The sequence below is a fragment of the Dasypus novemcinctus genome, chromosome 6, assembly GCF_030445035.2.
Source record: "Dasypus novemcinctus isolate mDasNov1 chromosome 6, mDasNov1.1.hap2, whole genome shotgun sequence".
NCBI lineage: Eukaryota > Metazoa > Chordata > Mammalia > Cingulata > Dasypodidae > Dasypus > Dasypus novemcinctus.
In genome coordinates, this window is record NC_080678.1 from 13,350,487 (window position 1) to 13,363,251 (window position 12,765).

The following is a 12,765-nucleotide window of genomic DNA, read 5'->3' on the forward strand; positions in this document are numbered from 1 at the left end:
CAAGGGATGGGACCAACAGCCTGGACGTTTCTGGGCAAGCAGCAGAGTGCCGCAGGGCAGCGCATTGACCGGCGACAGAAAAGGGGGGACACAGTTGATGGGGCTCAGGGGCCTGGGACCCCCTGCCTGCAAGGGCCGGCCCCGGCGGGGTCTGCGAGGGGAAAGGGAGGGAGAAGGCAGGGCGGGGCGGCCCTCCCCGTGCCCGCCCAGCGCCTCGGCCCGCCCCTGCCCTGCCCAGCCCGGCCCAGCCCCGCGGGCCGGTCACACGCGCCGCCGGCCTCCCGCGCCCAGTGGTGCGCCGCGCCCCTGCCCTGCGCCCTCCTCCGAGCCCGCCGCCGCCGCCGGTGACCGTGACCCTGCCCGGGGTGCGGTGCGCAGAGGTCATGGCCCGCGGCGGCGCCGCCGGGCTGGGGCTGGCCTTCGCGCTCCTGGCGCTGGCCTTGGCTCAGGCCGGGGCCCAGGGCGCAGCCCTCGGGGACCCCGACTATTACGTGCAGGAGACCTGGAGCCGCGAGCCGTACGCCGAGAGCCCCGAGCCCCAGCCCTTCTCGCCGCCGCTGCCCGCGGGCGTCGGAGAGGAGGAGCGGGAGCCGCGCCCGCCGGGGCCCAGGCCGCCCAAGAAGGCCACCAAGCCCAAGAAGGCTCCCAAAAAGGAGAAGCTGGCTCCGGAGGCGCCGCCCGCAGGTAAGTAACTTTCTGCGCCGCTGCGTGCGGCGCTCCCGGGAACAGCTGGTTTCCCCGTCCCTGTGTCTGGGGCTGGCGGGGAGTGAGGGAACCGCCAGTCTCCTCCGCTGCACCCGCTCCCCACGCCGTCCCCAGAGCCTGCCTGTGCGCGCGCCCCCCCACCCCTCTCAGCTCCCCGAGACTTGAACTTCACCCTTCTTCCATTTCTCGCTCCTTGCTCCTGCTCAGAAAGAGCCGGAGCTGCGGAGTTGGGAAGCTGCCTGGAGATGGGGGCACTCCGGGGCCCAAGTTTCGAAATCCCCGGCCCCGGGATCCTCCTGCTGGCTGTTCCTTCTTCTCTGCCTGGTCTTCAGGCTTCACAGGGGGCGTTTCCTTTTCTTGAGAGTCAGTTTTCCCATTGGGCACGTGAATGGCCTTTCTGGGGAAAGCCCCTCTCAGCTCCCACCCTTGTGTCGTCTGGGGGTCCACGGCACCCTCTGCCTGCTTGGGGCCGACGGCACAGCCTTGGCTGGGGAGCTCTGCGCCCTGGCTGGGACTCGGGTGCGGGTGGAGAGGGGGAGCTGCAGAAAGCCTCGAAAGCCCAGGGCTCCTGGCAGCCCAGCCGGGGGCCCTGCCTTCCAACCATCTGTCCCTACACTTCTCAAACCCGTCGCCGGTTTCTGCCAATCCTGGGTCTTGTGGAAATGACTTCCATCCCGTTGATAACACACGTCGTGGGACTCCGATTCTTCTCTCAATTGCTCCGAAGTCCGTCTCAAGTTGCAGGGGGCTTCGATCCCAGCATTTTAGGATGGGGGAGCTGGCAGGACGGTGGCCCAAGTACCCGACCTCATAATGGGCTTCGTGAAAGGAGATCAGTGCCCACGGCACCCCCACGGGGCGCCTGGCAGGGAAGGAGTCGCCTTTGTTTGGTTAAACTGTTCTTGAAAGCCCCCAGCAAGTGCACAACTCCCCCCCAGTGTGACTCATCCCGGCAGCCCCCTTAGCACATGCCTGGGGGTCCTGTGGGCAACTCTTGGAATCGATAGGCACTTCTGTGAGTGGTGAAACCCAGGGCAGCACCATCCAGATTCTCCTAATGCAGTGTTTTGGGAGGAGTGAGTATGGGAATTAAGATTCACAGAAGCCTCACTGATTTCGTAGCAGCATAGGAGTGGAAGAGGCACCCACGCTGTAGAATGTCCACTGTGACTCTGTTAGGAGATACCAATCTCCACGACTTCTTACCCTTGGCCGTGAAAGGAAGGTGTTCTCATTATTTTACAGATGAGGAAACTGAGGCTTAGAGAGTTTAAGTAGCTTTCTCAGTGCCACACGCTGGCTTGGGAGATTTGAAAACCCTTCTCTTGTGTTTTTTAACTCAAGACCCTTTTTGTGTCGCTAGTTGGATTCGAATCCATGTGTGTTTTGTTTTTGTTTCTGCTCTGTGTTTGGCACAACTCTGGCACTGTGGGGCAGGGTGGAGACACCTAGATGAGGTGTGGCATTCCCAGGGGTTGATGGCAGGAGGGAGGGGAAGAAGCCCCAGACTGGGAGTCAGTAGACGTTAACACCCGGGTCCAGTGCTTGCTGACCCTTGGATCTGGGCTCGTCATGTCATTCGGCTTCCGAGGCCTCCGTGTCCTTGTCTGCAGGTAGGAAGACAGCACCTGCTGCCCCTTTTCCTTTGTCCGTTGCTATGAAAGCTTTCAGACAATGCTGCCATTGTGTTGACTTACATCTAGCTGTGCTGGGCCTCCTGTGAACTGCTCATTCATACTGCAGGTCGTTCCTGAGCACCTGCGAGGTACCTGGCACTGGGTGAGGTTCGGGGGACAACCCTGGCCCCACCCCGGCTCAGAAGTCGGGGACTGTGTGCAGAAATGTGGGGTGCTAAGGGAGTGAATAATGGGGACTGCCTTAATTTGGGGGTATGGGAAGTTCTTCCCAGAGGAAGTGCTAACTAAGACCTGATAAGGGAGTTGGCTGTATTGTCCTGGGGATTCTCACTAGGGACCTGCCATGCTCTTGTCACAGATCATTCCCAGGATAGCTTTCTTTTTTCCTACTGGAAAAGCTCAGAAAGTCACAGCCTGGCCTCTCTAGTGTCCACGGCCTCATGAGTCTGCAGATTCACAGCTGTCACTTGGGAGGTGACTGTCCTTGGTCACTGGAACATCAGCACTTGCCAGCCTTGGCTGGGGGTCTCTGAAGGAGAAGAAACTGGGGTGAAACCTGGCTGGAGTGAAGCAGAAAAAAGGGATCTGCTTTTGGGGGGCCTTCTTGTAGCTGGGAATGGGTTCCTTCCCCTGAACTAGCCTCTGCTACTGTAGGAAATCACCTGGCTCCCCCGAAGCCTCTCCATGCACCTGTTCCTGGTTCCCGAATCAAAACAGGTCCTTGGAAATTCCAGACACCCAGCTCTGAGACTCAGCTTGGAGGCCTCTCAGGGGAGCGAGGCCTGTGGCCACTTCAGTGTGTTTCTAGGGAACTGGGTTGGTTTTTCTAGAGCAGCCCGATGACAACAGGCAGAATGTCTCATCCTCTCAACTCCTGTCTGTTTATTTTTTGGGCTTTGGACCCCAAGAAGGAGAGACTGGTTTAAGAGTGACCTTGATTGGGGGGTTAGTGATGGTCTCTTGCAGCTCAGCTGCACCAAGAGAAAATGGCTTTTCCCAATTTAAGAGAGAGCTTGATGCCCGCTTGGTTCATGTTGCATAGAAGCCTTCATCTCTGCACGGGAATGTTTCATGAGCAGGTCATGGACATAGCATAGGAAGGAACATCGAGCCACACTCAGCCTGGTGCATGGCATGCAAACTTCTGGACTTTGCTTCACTGGTGCATGGGGCATGTGTGTACCAGACACCATTCTAGTTCCCAAGGTGAGAGTAGGGTTGGATTTAGAGATGAGTGAGGATGCTTTATCTTTGCAGATGACCAAATAGCCCTTGTCTTGCATAAAGTCTGGAAGAGGGAAGGCAGATGTTCTGCATGGCAGGCTCCAGGAGGGAGGCTTGTACTCACCCTGCAGGAGGGGTTACACAGGGAGCCAGGGGCCCTTGGGCTTGACCTTGGGGTGGGGTCTGTAGGGTTCATTCTTTCAGTGGTGCTTTGAGGTTCAGCTTGTCCACAGTGAAGAAGGCCTTGACCCCTGGTTGTTCATCTGTGTGGCCACAGAAATGCCCAGTGGGTGGCACGTGCTGACTTTCCCACGGAGCAATGGGGAGCGGACTGGATTGGAGAACTGTATGCTTTGGTTGATTGGGAACACTGCATGTTTCCAGAAGTGCCTGATGAATTTCCAGAGAAGGGGGATTCTGATACACTGAACAGAGTAGATCCTTACTTTTTTAAAACTAATAACTTTGAAATAATTATAGACTCACAGGGACTGCAAAGATAGCTTTCCCCCAACCTCCCCCAGTGATGCCATCTTATGTAACCATAGTACACTGTTCCTCCATCTTGGCGGAATTGAAACTTGGGGCCACTTGTAGGGGCTGTTGTGCACATTGTAGAATGTTTAGCAGCATCCCTTGCCTCCACCCACTGGATGCCAGTAACCCCCTCCAATTGTGAGAACTAAACATGCCTCCAGACATTGCCAGGTAGTTTTAGGGCACTGACAACTACTGCTCTATGCAGTATCAAAATAGAAAACAGACGCTGGTACAGTGCTCTTAACTAGGTTCCATATCTTGCTCAGATCTCACTAGTTTTTCCATGCACGTGTGTTTGTGAGGGTGTGTGTGTTAGGTTGATGCAATTTTATCACCCGTAGAGGTTCGTGCAACCACCCTCCCCCCAAGGTAAAGAACTGTTGGATCCTTTTTTTGAGGTGGCGGTGGGAGCTTGGAATCCTATAATATTTAAGGTCCTCATTATGAATGTTGATTATGAATCCTAGAATATGAGAAATTTAAGAAACCTAAGTGGTCATTGATTACAAGTTCTTGTTCACGGTGAGATTCCCACAAGTGGGCTCCATCCTCTGCTCCACACCTCCTTAGGTTGCCCATTCATGGGATGGAAAGTACCAATTGCTAGAATTTTCTTCCTCATATGGTCCTGACGAGCTGTAATTCCAAGTGGTAGCCCTGCCCTCAGGAGCCACACAGGTACATCAGCTTCAGATATTGGCAGACAGATCTCCTGTCTTCCGTGAACCTGTTCATCTCAGGTAAAAGGGCTGCCATGGATTCAGCTGTTGCTATTCAACTCAATAGTCTCTAGACCCCTGCAGCTGGCATGCTTTTGGGGGCCAGGGAGTGAGCCTCTGGTCCCCAGTTTTCATTATCCCTGGGTGAAAAAAATATAAGGGACTGCATTTTGGGCAGGTGAGTGGATTTGGGGTATGCTGACTTTGCATGTCCTTTCCAAACTGATGACCTTGGCTTGCGGCCATCACTCTTCACAGGGAATAAAACAGAACAGTGAAAAACACTGTAGTTATATAACTCACCTGCCTTTCCCTTCCCCTTGGCAGTAAGAAACAAACTAATAAACAAGACCCCTACTAGGCCATTGGAAGGACTTTTTCCTTCCTCCTCCTCTACGACCTGGGTTGGAAGTAGGGTGAACATGGAGTCTTTAAATGTGGGTGTCTGCTTGTTTGGTTGTTTGCTCTTTTCTTCGAGACCGGCGTGAATGTGCCCGTCTGACTAAGCGCGTGATGCATCGCGCCCAGCCTTGCCCGGAGCCCCGGGAATTTTCAGAATGGGCAGCGAGCCACACTTGTTGTGTGTCTGTGCCCAGAATTGTACAGCTACTTCACATTTTCTACTGTGTTGTGCCCCGGCCACGGGGGGAAATAACCAGAGCGTTGTTATCTGAGCACGTTTGATTGGAAACAGAGCCCTTTCTGTTCTGCTGTGGGCACGGCACGCACTGCGGCAGCCTCGCCTGCGGCAGAGTGTGTTTGTAAATAGTTCAATACATGTTTTAAAAAGTCTTAAAAAGTCAATCACAATACCATTAACACACCTAAGAAACGAACCAGAAACCCTTGTGTCCTCCTGTTATATGCTCACTTTAACAGTTAATTCCCAAGTGTTTGGTCCAAGTAAACTCCCTGTGAAATTCTGAGGGAATGGACGTTTTATATATATATAAAAAAAGGTCATTCTGTGTACATCAGCAAAGGGCTTTCTAAGCCACCACACCTCTTTCCAAAATGCTTTCCAGAGCTAACTCTTCACGCTGGCAAATCCCAGCCGACTTGTACCGAAGGTTCCACAAACCAGAGCTCAGGCAAGGGTGATAAAAGGGAGTGGGGAGCACTGCCGTGAAGGGGAAGGTGGGTTGGGGTGCTGTGGCTGATAAAACTAGCCGTGTGCTTTGGTGGGTCCCCAGTCCATGGCTGTCAGATCTCCTTGGAACCCAGGGGCCGATGGGAAATGCCTCCCGTGTGGGAGCCAGTGGCAGCCTGGCTCCCTGCAGTCTGGGGCTTGAGGGTGGGGCCTGCGGTGGGCACCCTGAATGCCCGGGAGCCTGACACTCAGGCATGGCAATTCCAGTACTGGCTCTGCCCTCTGTCGCTCTCTCAGGTCGCTGCCACCACAGCTGCCTCTTGGGGAACAAAGTCCAGGTAAGTAGGATGTCTTTGGATGGCCAGGATGGTTTCCATATCTGGCTACGGGCAGTTACCGCCCATCTGTGCGTCATAGGATCGTTGGCATAACACCAACCACCCTCAAAGATTCATTTCAGATTCTAATGCCACAGGTATTTTTTAATTTTTATTTTAAAACAATTTCAGCCTTACAGGAAGTTGCAAAAGTAATATAAAAAAAAAAAACCAAAGAACTTCAATATACCCTTCCACCCAGATTTACCAACTTCTAGCATTTTGCCATATTTGTTGTACTGATATTTCTTGCTAGATTGATCTATCAATCTATTTCTTAAACATTTGAGAGTAAGTTGTATACATAATGCTCCTTGAACACATAATACTTCCATGTAAATTTTCTAAGAACAAGAATATTTGCTTCAATGACCACTTTAAGTATAGCTATCAAGTTCACGTAATTTAGCATTGGTATAAAGCATGCAATCCATATTCCAATATTTTCATTTGTCCCAATAGTGTCCTTTTGGGTCATGCCACAGAGCTACATTGGACCCTGTCTTCCTGCAAGGCTTGTGTTTGGTGTTAAATTTGTTTAGGACTTAGAGGGAGCTGTGTTCAAGACCTGGTTTGGCCACTCATGGGCATGTGTGACTTCTCCAAGCTTGGATTCTTACTGTGATGGGGCTGATGATCAAACGTGCTTCCTGGGGTGGCATGAGGCCAGATGAGACCCACACCCAGCCTCCCAGCCTTTCCAGGGAAGGTCCAGAGGCACCTCCCCCTGACGAGGTAGTGTCCCCGTGGTCCTTCCTGGTCTGCTCGACAAGGCAGCTGGGCTGTGGCCTTCCCTTCTCCCCAGTCCCTGCCTTGGCTTATTCATGAGTGGTTCTCAGGTAAGACACTGCACCCATAACCTCTCGTTGCAGGTGGAGCCCAAACTAAGACACGCAGGTATCACCCTGCGTATGCCCAGCATAACCCTACCTGCCACCATTGCCTGCATCTCTTTAAAGGTCAAGGCTGTTACTTTGGTTGTAAGTCAGGAAGGCCAGCTGCTGGCTACACAGTGGCGAGTGGGGGCTGCCACAAAAGCTCGGGGCCTCAGGTGACTCCACTGACCCTCATGCCCTGGGGGACATCTGATGGAGACCAAGCCCTGTGCATGAATGGCTGGCCCAGAGGACAGGGGCTGCCCAAGCGACACCTGTGCTAAGCCTCTGAGAACCTTCCTCTCCAACCACCTGAGCTATTTATTCTCTGCTTACGCCCCCATCTCTTTCCTGCCAACCTCCTCTCGGCAGTACGTGCTCCCAGTGGCTCTGTCCTAGGCTTTCTGCATTTGCCCACCGGGTCCTCCTGGCGGATGGGCGTGCCGTAGCAGTTCTTGTCTGGCCTGGTGCCTTGAGACTGCATTTTGAGAACCCTCTTGTATTTTTAGGTGTGGCTTTCCTCCTGATTTGGGCTGCTTAACAAGAGGCAGGCGGGGAGCTTGGAGGCCAGGGTTGGGGCTGTTTCACCAGACGGAGTGCCGTCCTACAGGGCTGGAATTTCCTGGGAAAAATGCAAATATGCGTTAAAGCATTTTTTTTCGGGCTTCTGGGTATTGCTACTGTAAGCTCTTTGTATAAAGATGGAAAAATAGTTTTCTATTAACTAAGAATTATATTTTTCACCATAGACCAGAAAAGAACACATGGCGTGCATTGACAATTGAGTTTTGCTACTTTTAAGGAATTCAGTTTTGTCATGCAGCCCAGATGGCGATGTTGATTTGATTCTGAGGCTCCTCTTTTTATTGCTTGGTACACTATTTCCACTTTATTTTCTCCTTTCATCTGTACAGACCATATGTTGCCTTTCTTTTTATAAGAGAGGAAGGGGCGACGAGGGGAGGTGTGTGTGCTGGCTGGAGCGTCCCAGGTTTGGAGTCAGCTTCCAGCTCTGCTGCCTCCTAGCTCCGTTTGTGACCTTGGCCAGGTTTCTTCTCCCCTCTGAACCTCAGTTTCCCCATCTGTAAAGTGATGTTTTTAATAAACTTCCAACTCTTGAAGGCTGATTGCCAGGACCTCATGTTATAATCAGTGTGAAATGCCTTGCAAATTGCGAATCATGCGACAGCTTATCTTTCCAGCAACTGCAACAGTGTTTTGTGATGTGTGTGGGCTTAATAATGATGCTAACGATGAAATTATTCGGTGATTACTGCAGGCCAGGCCTCGTCCTAGATTTTACAGCAATCCTCTAGCTTCCTACTCACAATAACCGTTGAGGCTGGGGCTGCCGTCTCCTTGCTCTTCCGACGAGGGAGTGGAGGCGTGGAGGTGAAGTAGTTGGCTAAGCATGAACGGTCGGTCAGGGCAGTGGCAGAACCTGCCGGAAGTCAGGCAGGGCCCACGGGGGCTCCGCACCCTGCCTGCCTCCTCGCTGAGAAGGTGGCCGGATCCCCTTCCTGTCGTCTCTTGTCCTTCTGCCACCCCTCTCAGGACTTCTGTCCCTGCACGTTGACCCCTGGGGAATCCGACTCTCAGGGCTGGTAGGAAATATGCTGCCGTCTGGGTCCCTGGAGTCGCGGAGCTGGGCCGGCTTTCCCGCCAGCCCGGAAGTGGCACCCAGGTGTCCAGGTGGCGGCGCCCCACCTGGGCTGTGCCATCTCCACATTTGTGCCACAGATGCTGCAAAAGGGTTACCCTGGCGGAAAAGAGACTTTTAACCAACAGCCAGCTTCTAAGGAGGGTGGGGTGGAACATTCTTTCCCAGAACTTTGGCTTTTTCCACACGTAATTTTTACATTTTTTCTCTCTTTTAACATCCTGCCTGCCACATCGGACTCCGCGTCGTCCAGGGGTGCTCCTGGCCCTAGTGAGGCCGGGTGCTTCCAGGCCGTGGGCGAGGTGCTGGTGGAAGGGGCATCCTGCCGCTTGCCTGCCCCGACCGTGCCCACAGGAAGGGGCCGACGTCCAGCAGCCCCGCGGCCCGTGTGTCCACGACCTCCTCAGCCTTCCTCCAGCCTGGAGGACATTCCGCTTCCCAGCCCCTGTTGGGGACACTGACTTTTGTGTTTTTCCATTGATATGACAAATTAGACACTCCGAACAGGCATCGCCCGAGCGTGACTGGGAAGGGTTCCCCTTGGCTGGGCCATTAGTGCCCCCTGAATATTTTGAAGGTTTAGGGTTTTCTTGATAAGCCTCTCTATTTTTCGTGACTGTAGAACTATCCGAAAGACTTTCATTAATTGGCACCGTCATTAGATATTTTGGTGTTTTAACTTGATTTTCAAAGTTGGTACCATGTCTCTTCCTCCACCCGTCCAGATCCTCCTCGGGTTTTTTTGTCTGTTTTGTCATTCGTTGACTCCTTTGTCATTCATCCATTCATCACAGCCCAGGAGGTCCCAGACTCTGGAGACAGAGCCGCAAGGAGCCCCCGGCGCAGACCTGCCCTCCCGCAGCCCGCGGCCTGGTGGCTGCAGCGGGGCGAGGCTCGGGTTGTCTCGGTGTCACCACTTCAACCCAGGGCTGCCCCGCGGCCTCAGGGAGAGCCGAGTTTTGCGGTGCCTCGAGCTCAGCAGTTCGCCTGCCCGCGCACACCCTTGGTATCGTGCACGTAGATTGTCCTGGGGTCTCCGAATCGGGCTTCTTCTCCTCTGGCCTCCGCAGCCTAGAGCCCGAGGTCCGCCGTCCTCGGGGCGGCGAGGAAGGAGGCGGAGCAGCCCCCCTGCAGCGAGGAGGGGTTGGCCTCAGCCCCAGTGCACTTGGCCTGCACCCCAGTAAAGACATTTCTCTCTTGTAGGTAAAACCAGCAGAAAAGGCCTGAGGACCAAGAGCTCCGAGAAAGCCGCCGCCGGCGGTCACAGTACCCGGGCGGCCCCCGCAGGGGTCCGAGAGCGTAAGTGGGGCTGTCCCAGGGGCCTCGGTCCAGGGAACGGGGGGTGGTGCAGGCCCCTGGCGCGGCAGCCTGCTGGACCCCCCAGCGCAGGGCTGCCTGGGGCCTGCCCGGCGGTTCTAAGCCCCCGCACGGGGTGAAAGCGGCTCTGGCCTCCCCATTGCGTGGTCACGCTCGCTCAGGCTGAGGCCAGGTCTTCTCTGACATGACTGTGGTCCTTTCTGAAGGTTGGGAGCCCTGCGTTGCCTTCCCCGCCCTCTCCCATCCCCTCCCAGAGACGGCGTCGCCTCCGTTCTCAGGGGCCCCTTAGCTGCCCACAGCCCTGCGGGTGCAGTTCTTATCTCCCAGCCAGACTGGGGGCCTCCGGGCCCCAGGGTCGGGTTTTCTACTTTGGACTCGTGAGATGCATAACACCAGGCCTGGCATCTTCCCATTGCAATAAACATTGGCCTGTTACTTAGCTATCATGGGATGCTAGAAAGAGCGAGCTCTAGGCTCCTGGGCAACTCTGGTTCCCTAGCTATCACCGTGGCTGATCTTAACTAGTCCCAGTCCTCTTAGGCTGCTTCCAGTACTGTGGTGTGCAGGACCACGCTTCTGCTAGTCGCAGGATTAGCAATTGTCTATCAAACACTCAAGCACTCAGTAGTTGCCAGGCACTGGGCCCGATACCTGACATCTCCTGGTGCCCCCTGAGTTTTGTGGGTGTTATTATTATAAGTTATTATTATTGTCATCCTTATTTTACAGAGGAGGAAAATGAGACACAGTAATACGAGTAATTCGTTGAGGGTTGCACAGCTTATATGTGATAAAATAGGAGCTGAACGTGAGATTTTCTGATTCCAGACCATTCTGCTCAGAGATACAGTGGCTTAAAATAAACAGAGCATTTCACAGATTTGCACTCACAGGGGCAGGATGGTTTTTAGCCCCTTAGGAGGGTGTGCTGGGCGCTCAGTGCCGTGCACTTGCCTCAGGGTGGGGTCCTTTGGTCTAGCCAAATGGGGTGGGCCTTGGGCATTGACTTTTTATCCCCTTTCCCAGGAAGTGGATAAAACCCCAGCTGTTTCTGCAAACTCGAATGCCGCAGAGCTAAAGTGGCGCTGGGTACTGGCCTCCCCTCTCTGGGTTCTGGCTTCCTTCCAGGACTGGACCTGGTCGTTCCTCACTATCTTGTTAACTCCTCAGTGCTTTTGCAGGTATTAAATAAATGCTTTGTCCAGATTGTTTCAGGAGCTCCAGCAGAAGGGTTGGTCTCAATTACCTTAGCGCTTTGTTACCAGAATTGGAAGTTCTTAAAATTTCAGGAGGCATTTCCAGAAAGATGTTGAAGGCCATTTCTCTCCACACATTTGCTGAAGCCTGAACCTGCTCCTTCTCTGCCACGGGTCCCTCCCCAGCCCTAGCCCTTGCAGGATTGTTCCCTGACTTTGTCTCGTAGCTTTGCCTACACAGGTTGGGATTGCTGGTCTCAAGGGCAGCCAGGGTGGTACTGACTTATCAGATGTCTTAGAAATGATTTCGGCTTGTGGAATGTCTGTGCATTGCTCTTCTATACAAAATAAAAAGAGAGAGAGAGAGGGAGAGAGAGAGGAATCGAGGACTACCTGGGTGGGGCAAAGAAGTTGTGGAGGCCCCTGATAGGCAAACATGAGCAGGAGCGGGGTGATGGTTGCCTAGAGGCAGGGCGGGCTAGTGGTGGGTGCCAGGCTGTCTGGGATCAGGTGGGGGCACCTTGGGGTGCAGCTGGCAGGTTAGGGCCTCAGCTGTACAGCCGGGGGTCTCAGGACCCTCTGCCCCAGCCCGAGTCCATCCTTCTCTCAGCATCAACTTGGATTGCCCTACGGAGCCTTGCCAGAGAGGTGCAGAATGAGGGGGCTGGGATGGTGGGTGGTCCCGATGTTAAGAACATATGTTCAAGGTGATGGCCGGTGCAGATGGCAGCACCTTGTGTTCCAGGTGGTGGGCGTCACAGGCAAAGCTGCGTGAGTGCATGGCAGTACAGGGCTCGTCCCAGGTGTGGACTTCACCCTTAGGGACCTTTCACGAGGGAGAGAATGTGTGCATGGCTGACTCTGACGAGGGGGGCTGCTGGCTCTGGCAAGTACCCAAGGTACATTTTGGAATCACTCGATAATAGTGTATGTGGTTGATTGAATTATTGGTCTAATGCTTCACCCCTCCCTATGTGCGCACCCTCTACTGTGTTACTTTTTAGTGCCCTGCATAAAAGGCAAAAGTTCATAGAAGGACCCATCTGTATTTCTCACTCCTGTGGGATGAGGGGGAGGGCAGCAGTGGGATGGAGCGCCACCCCGTTTTGACAGTCCTTTTCTAGGAAGCCTGAGGGGTACCTCCTTTCTTTGATATTTTCTATACCTTTCAATTCCATCTCAAAAGTGCCTAAAAAGTGGCTCTTAACTGCCTTGGGTAAGTCCAACGAACCAGAGAATAGGAGTTGTGACTCTGCTGAGGTTCAGGGCCCAGGGGCACATGGACAGACCAGAGGTTCAAGTCTCCTGAGCAAGGTGAAGAAGGTCAACCACCACACCAGGGAGCCAAGAGTGCCTACAACTGCAAGCAGGAGAATTGCATCCAGCATCCATGTGGAATCTAAGCCCCCTCTTGATATAGATGTG

General features: G+C 53.9%; 1 protein-coding gene across 2 annotated transcripts in view; it reads left to right on the plus strand.

Annotated features, from left to right (window-relative positions):
• The first annotated feature begins 242 nt into the window (after positions 1-242).
• The window catches only part of CPXM2 (carboxypeptidase X, M14 family member 2), a 128,372-nt gene continuing 115,849 nt past the window's right edge, over positions 243-12,765 (plus strand). Inside the window, exons 1-2 of one of the 2 annotated variants that reach the window (XM_004446677.4) lie at positions 243-684; positions 10,031-10,126. In XM_004446677.4, coding sequence (XP_004446734.2) covers positions 384-684; positions 10,031-10,126 — 397 coding nt within the window. In that variant the 5' untranslated portion in view covers positions 243-383. The remainder of the gene's footprint in view (positions 685-10,030; positions 10,127-12,765) is intronic. The other variant, XM_058298174.2, reaches the window with a different exon arrangement.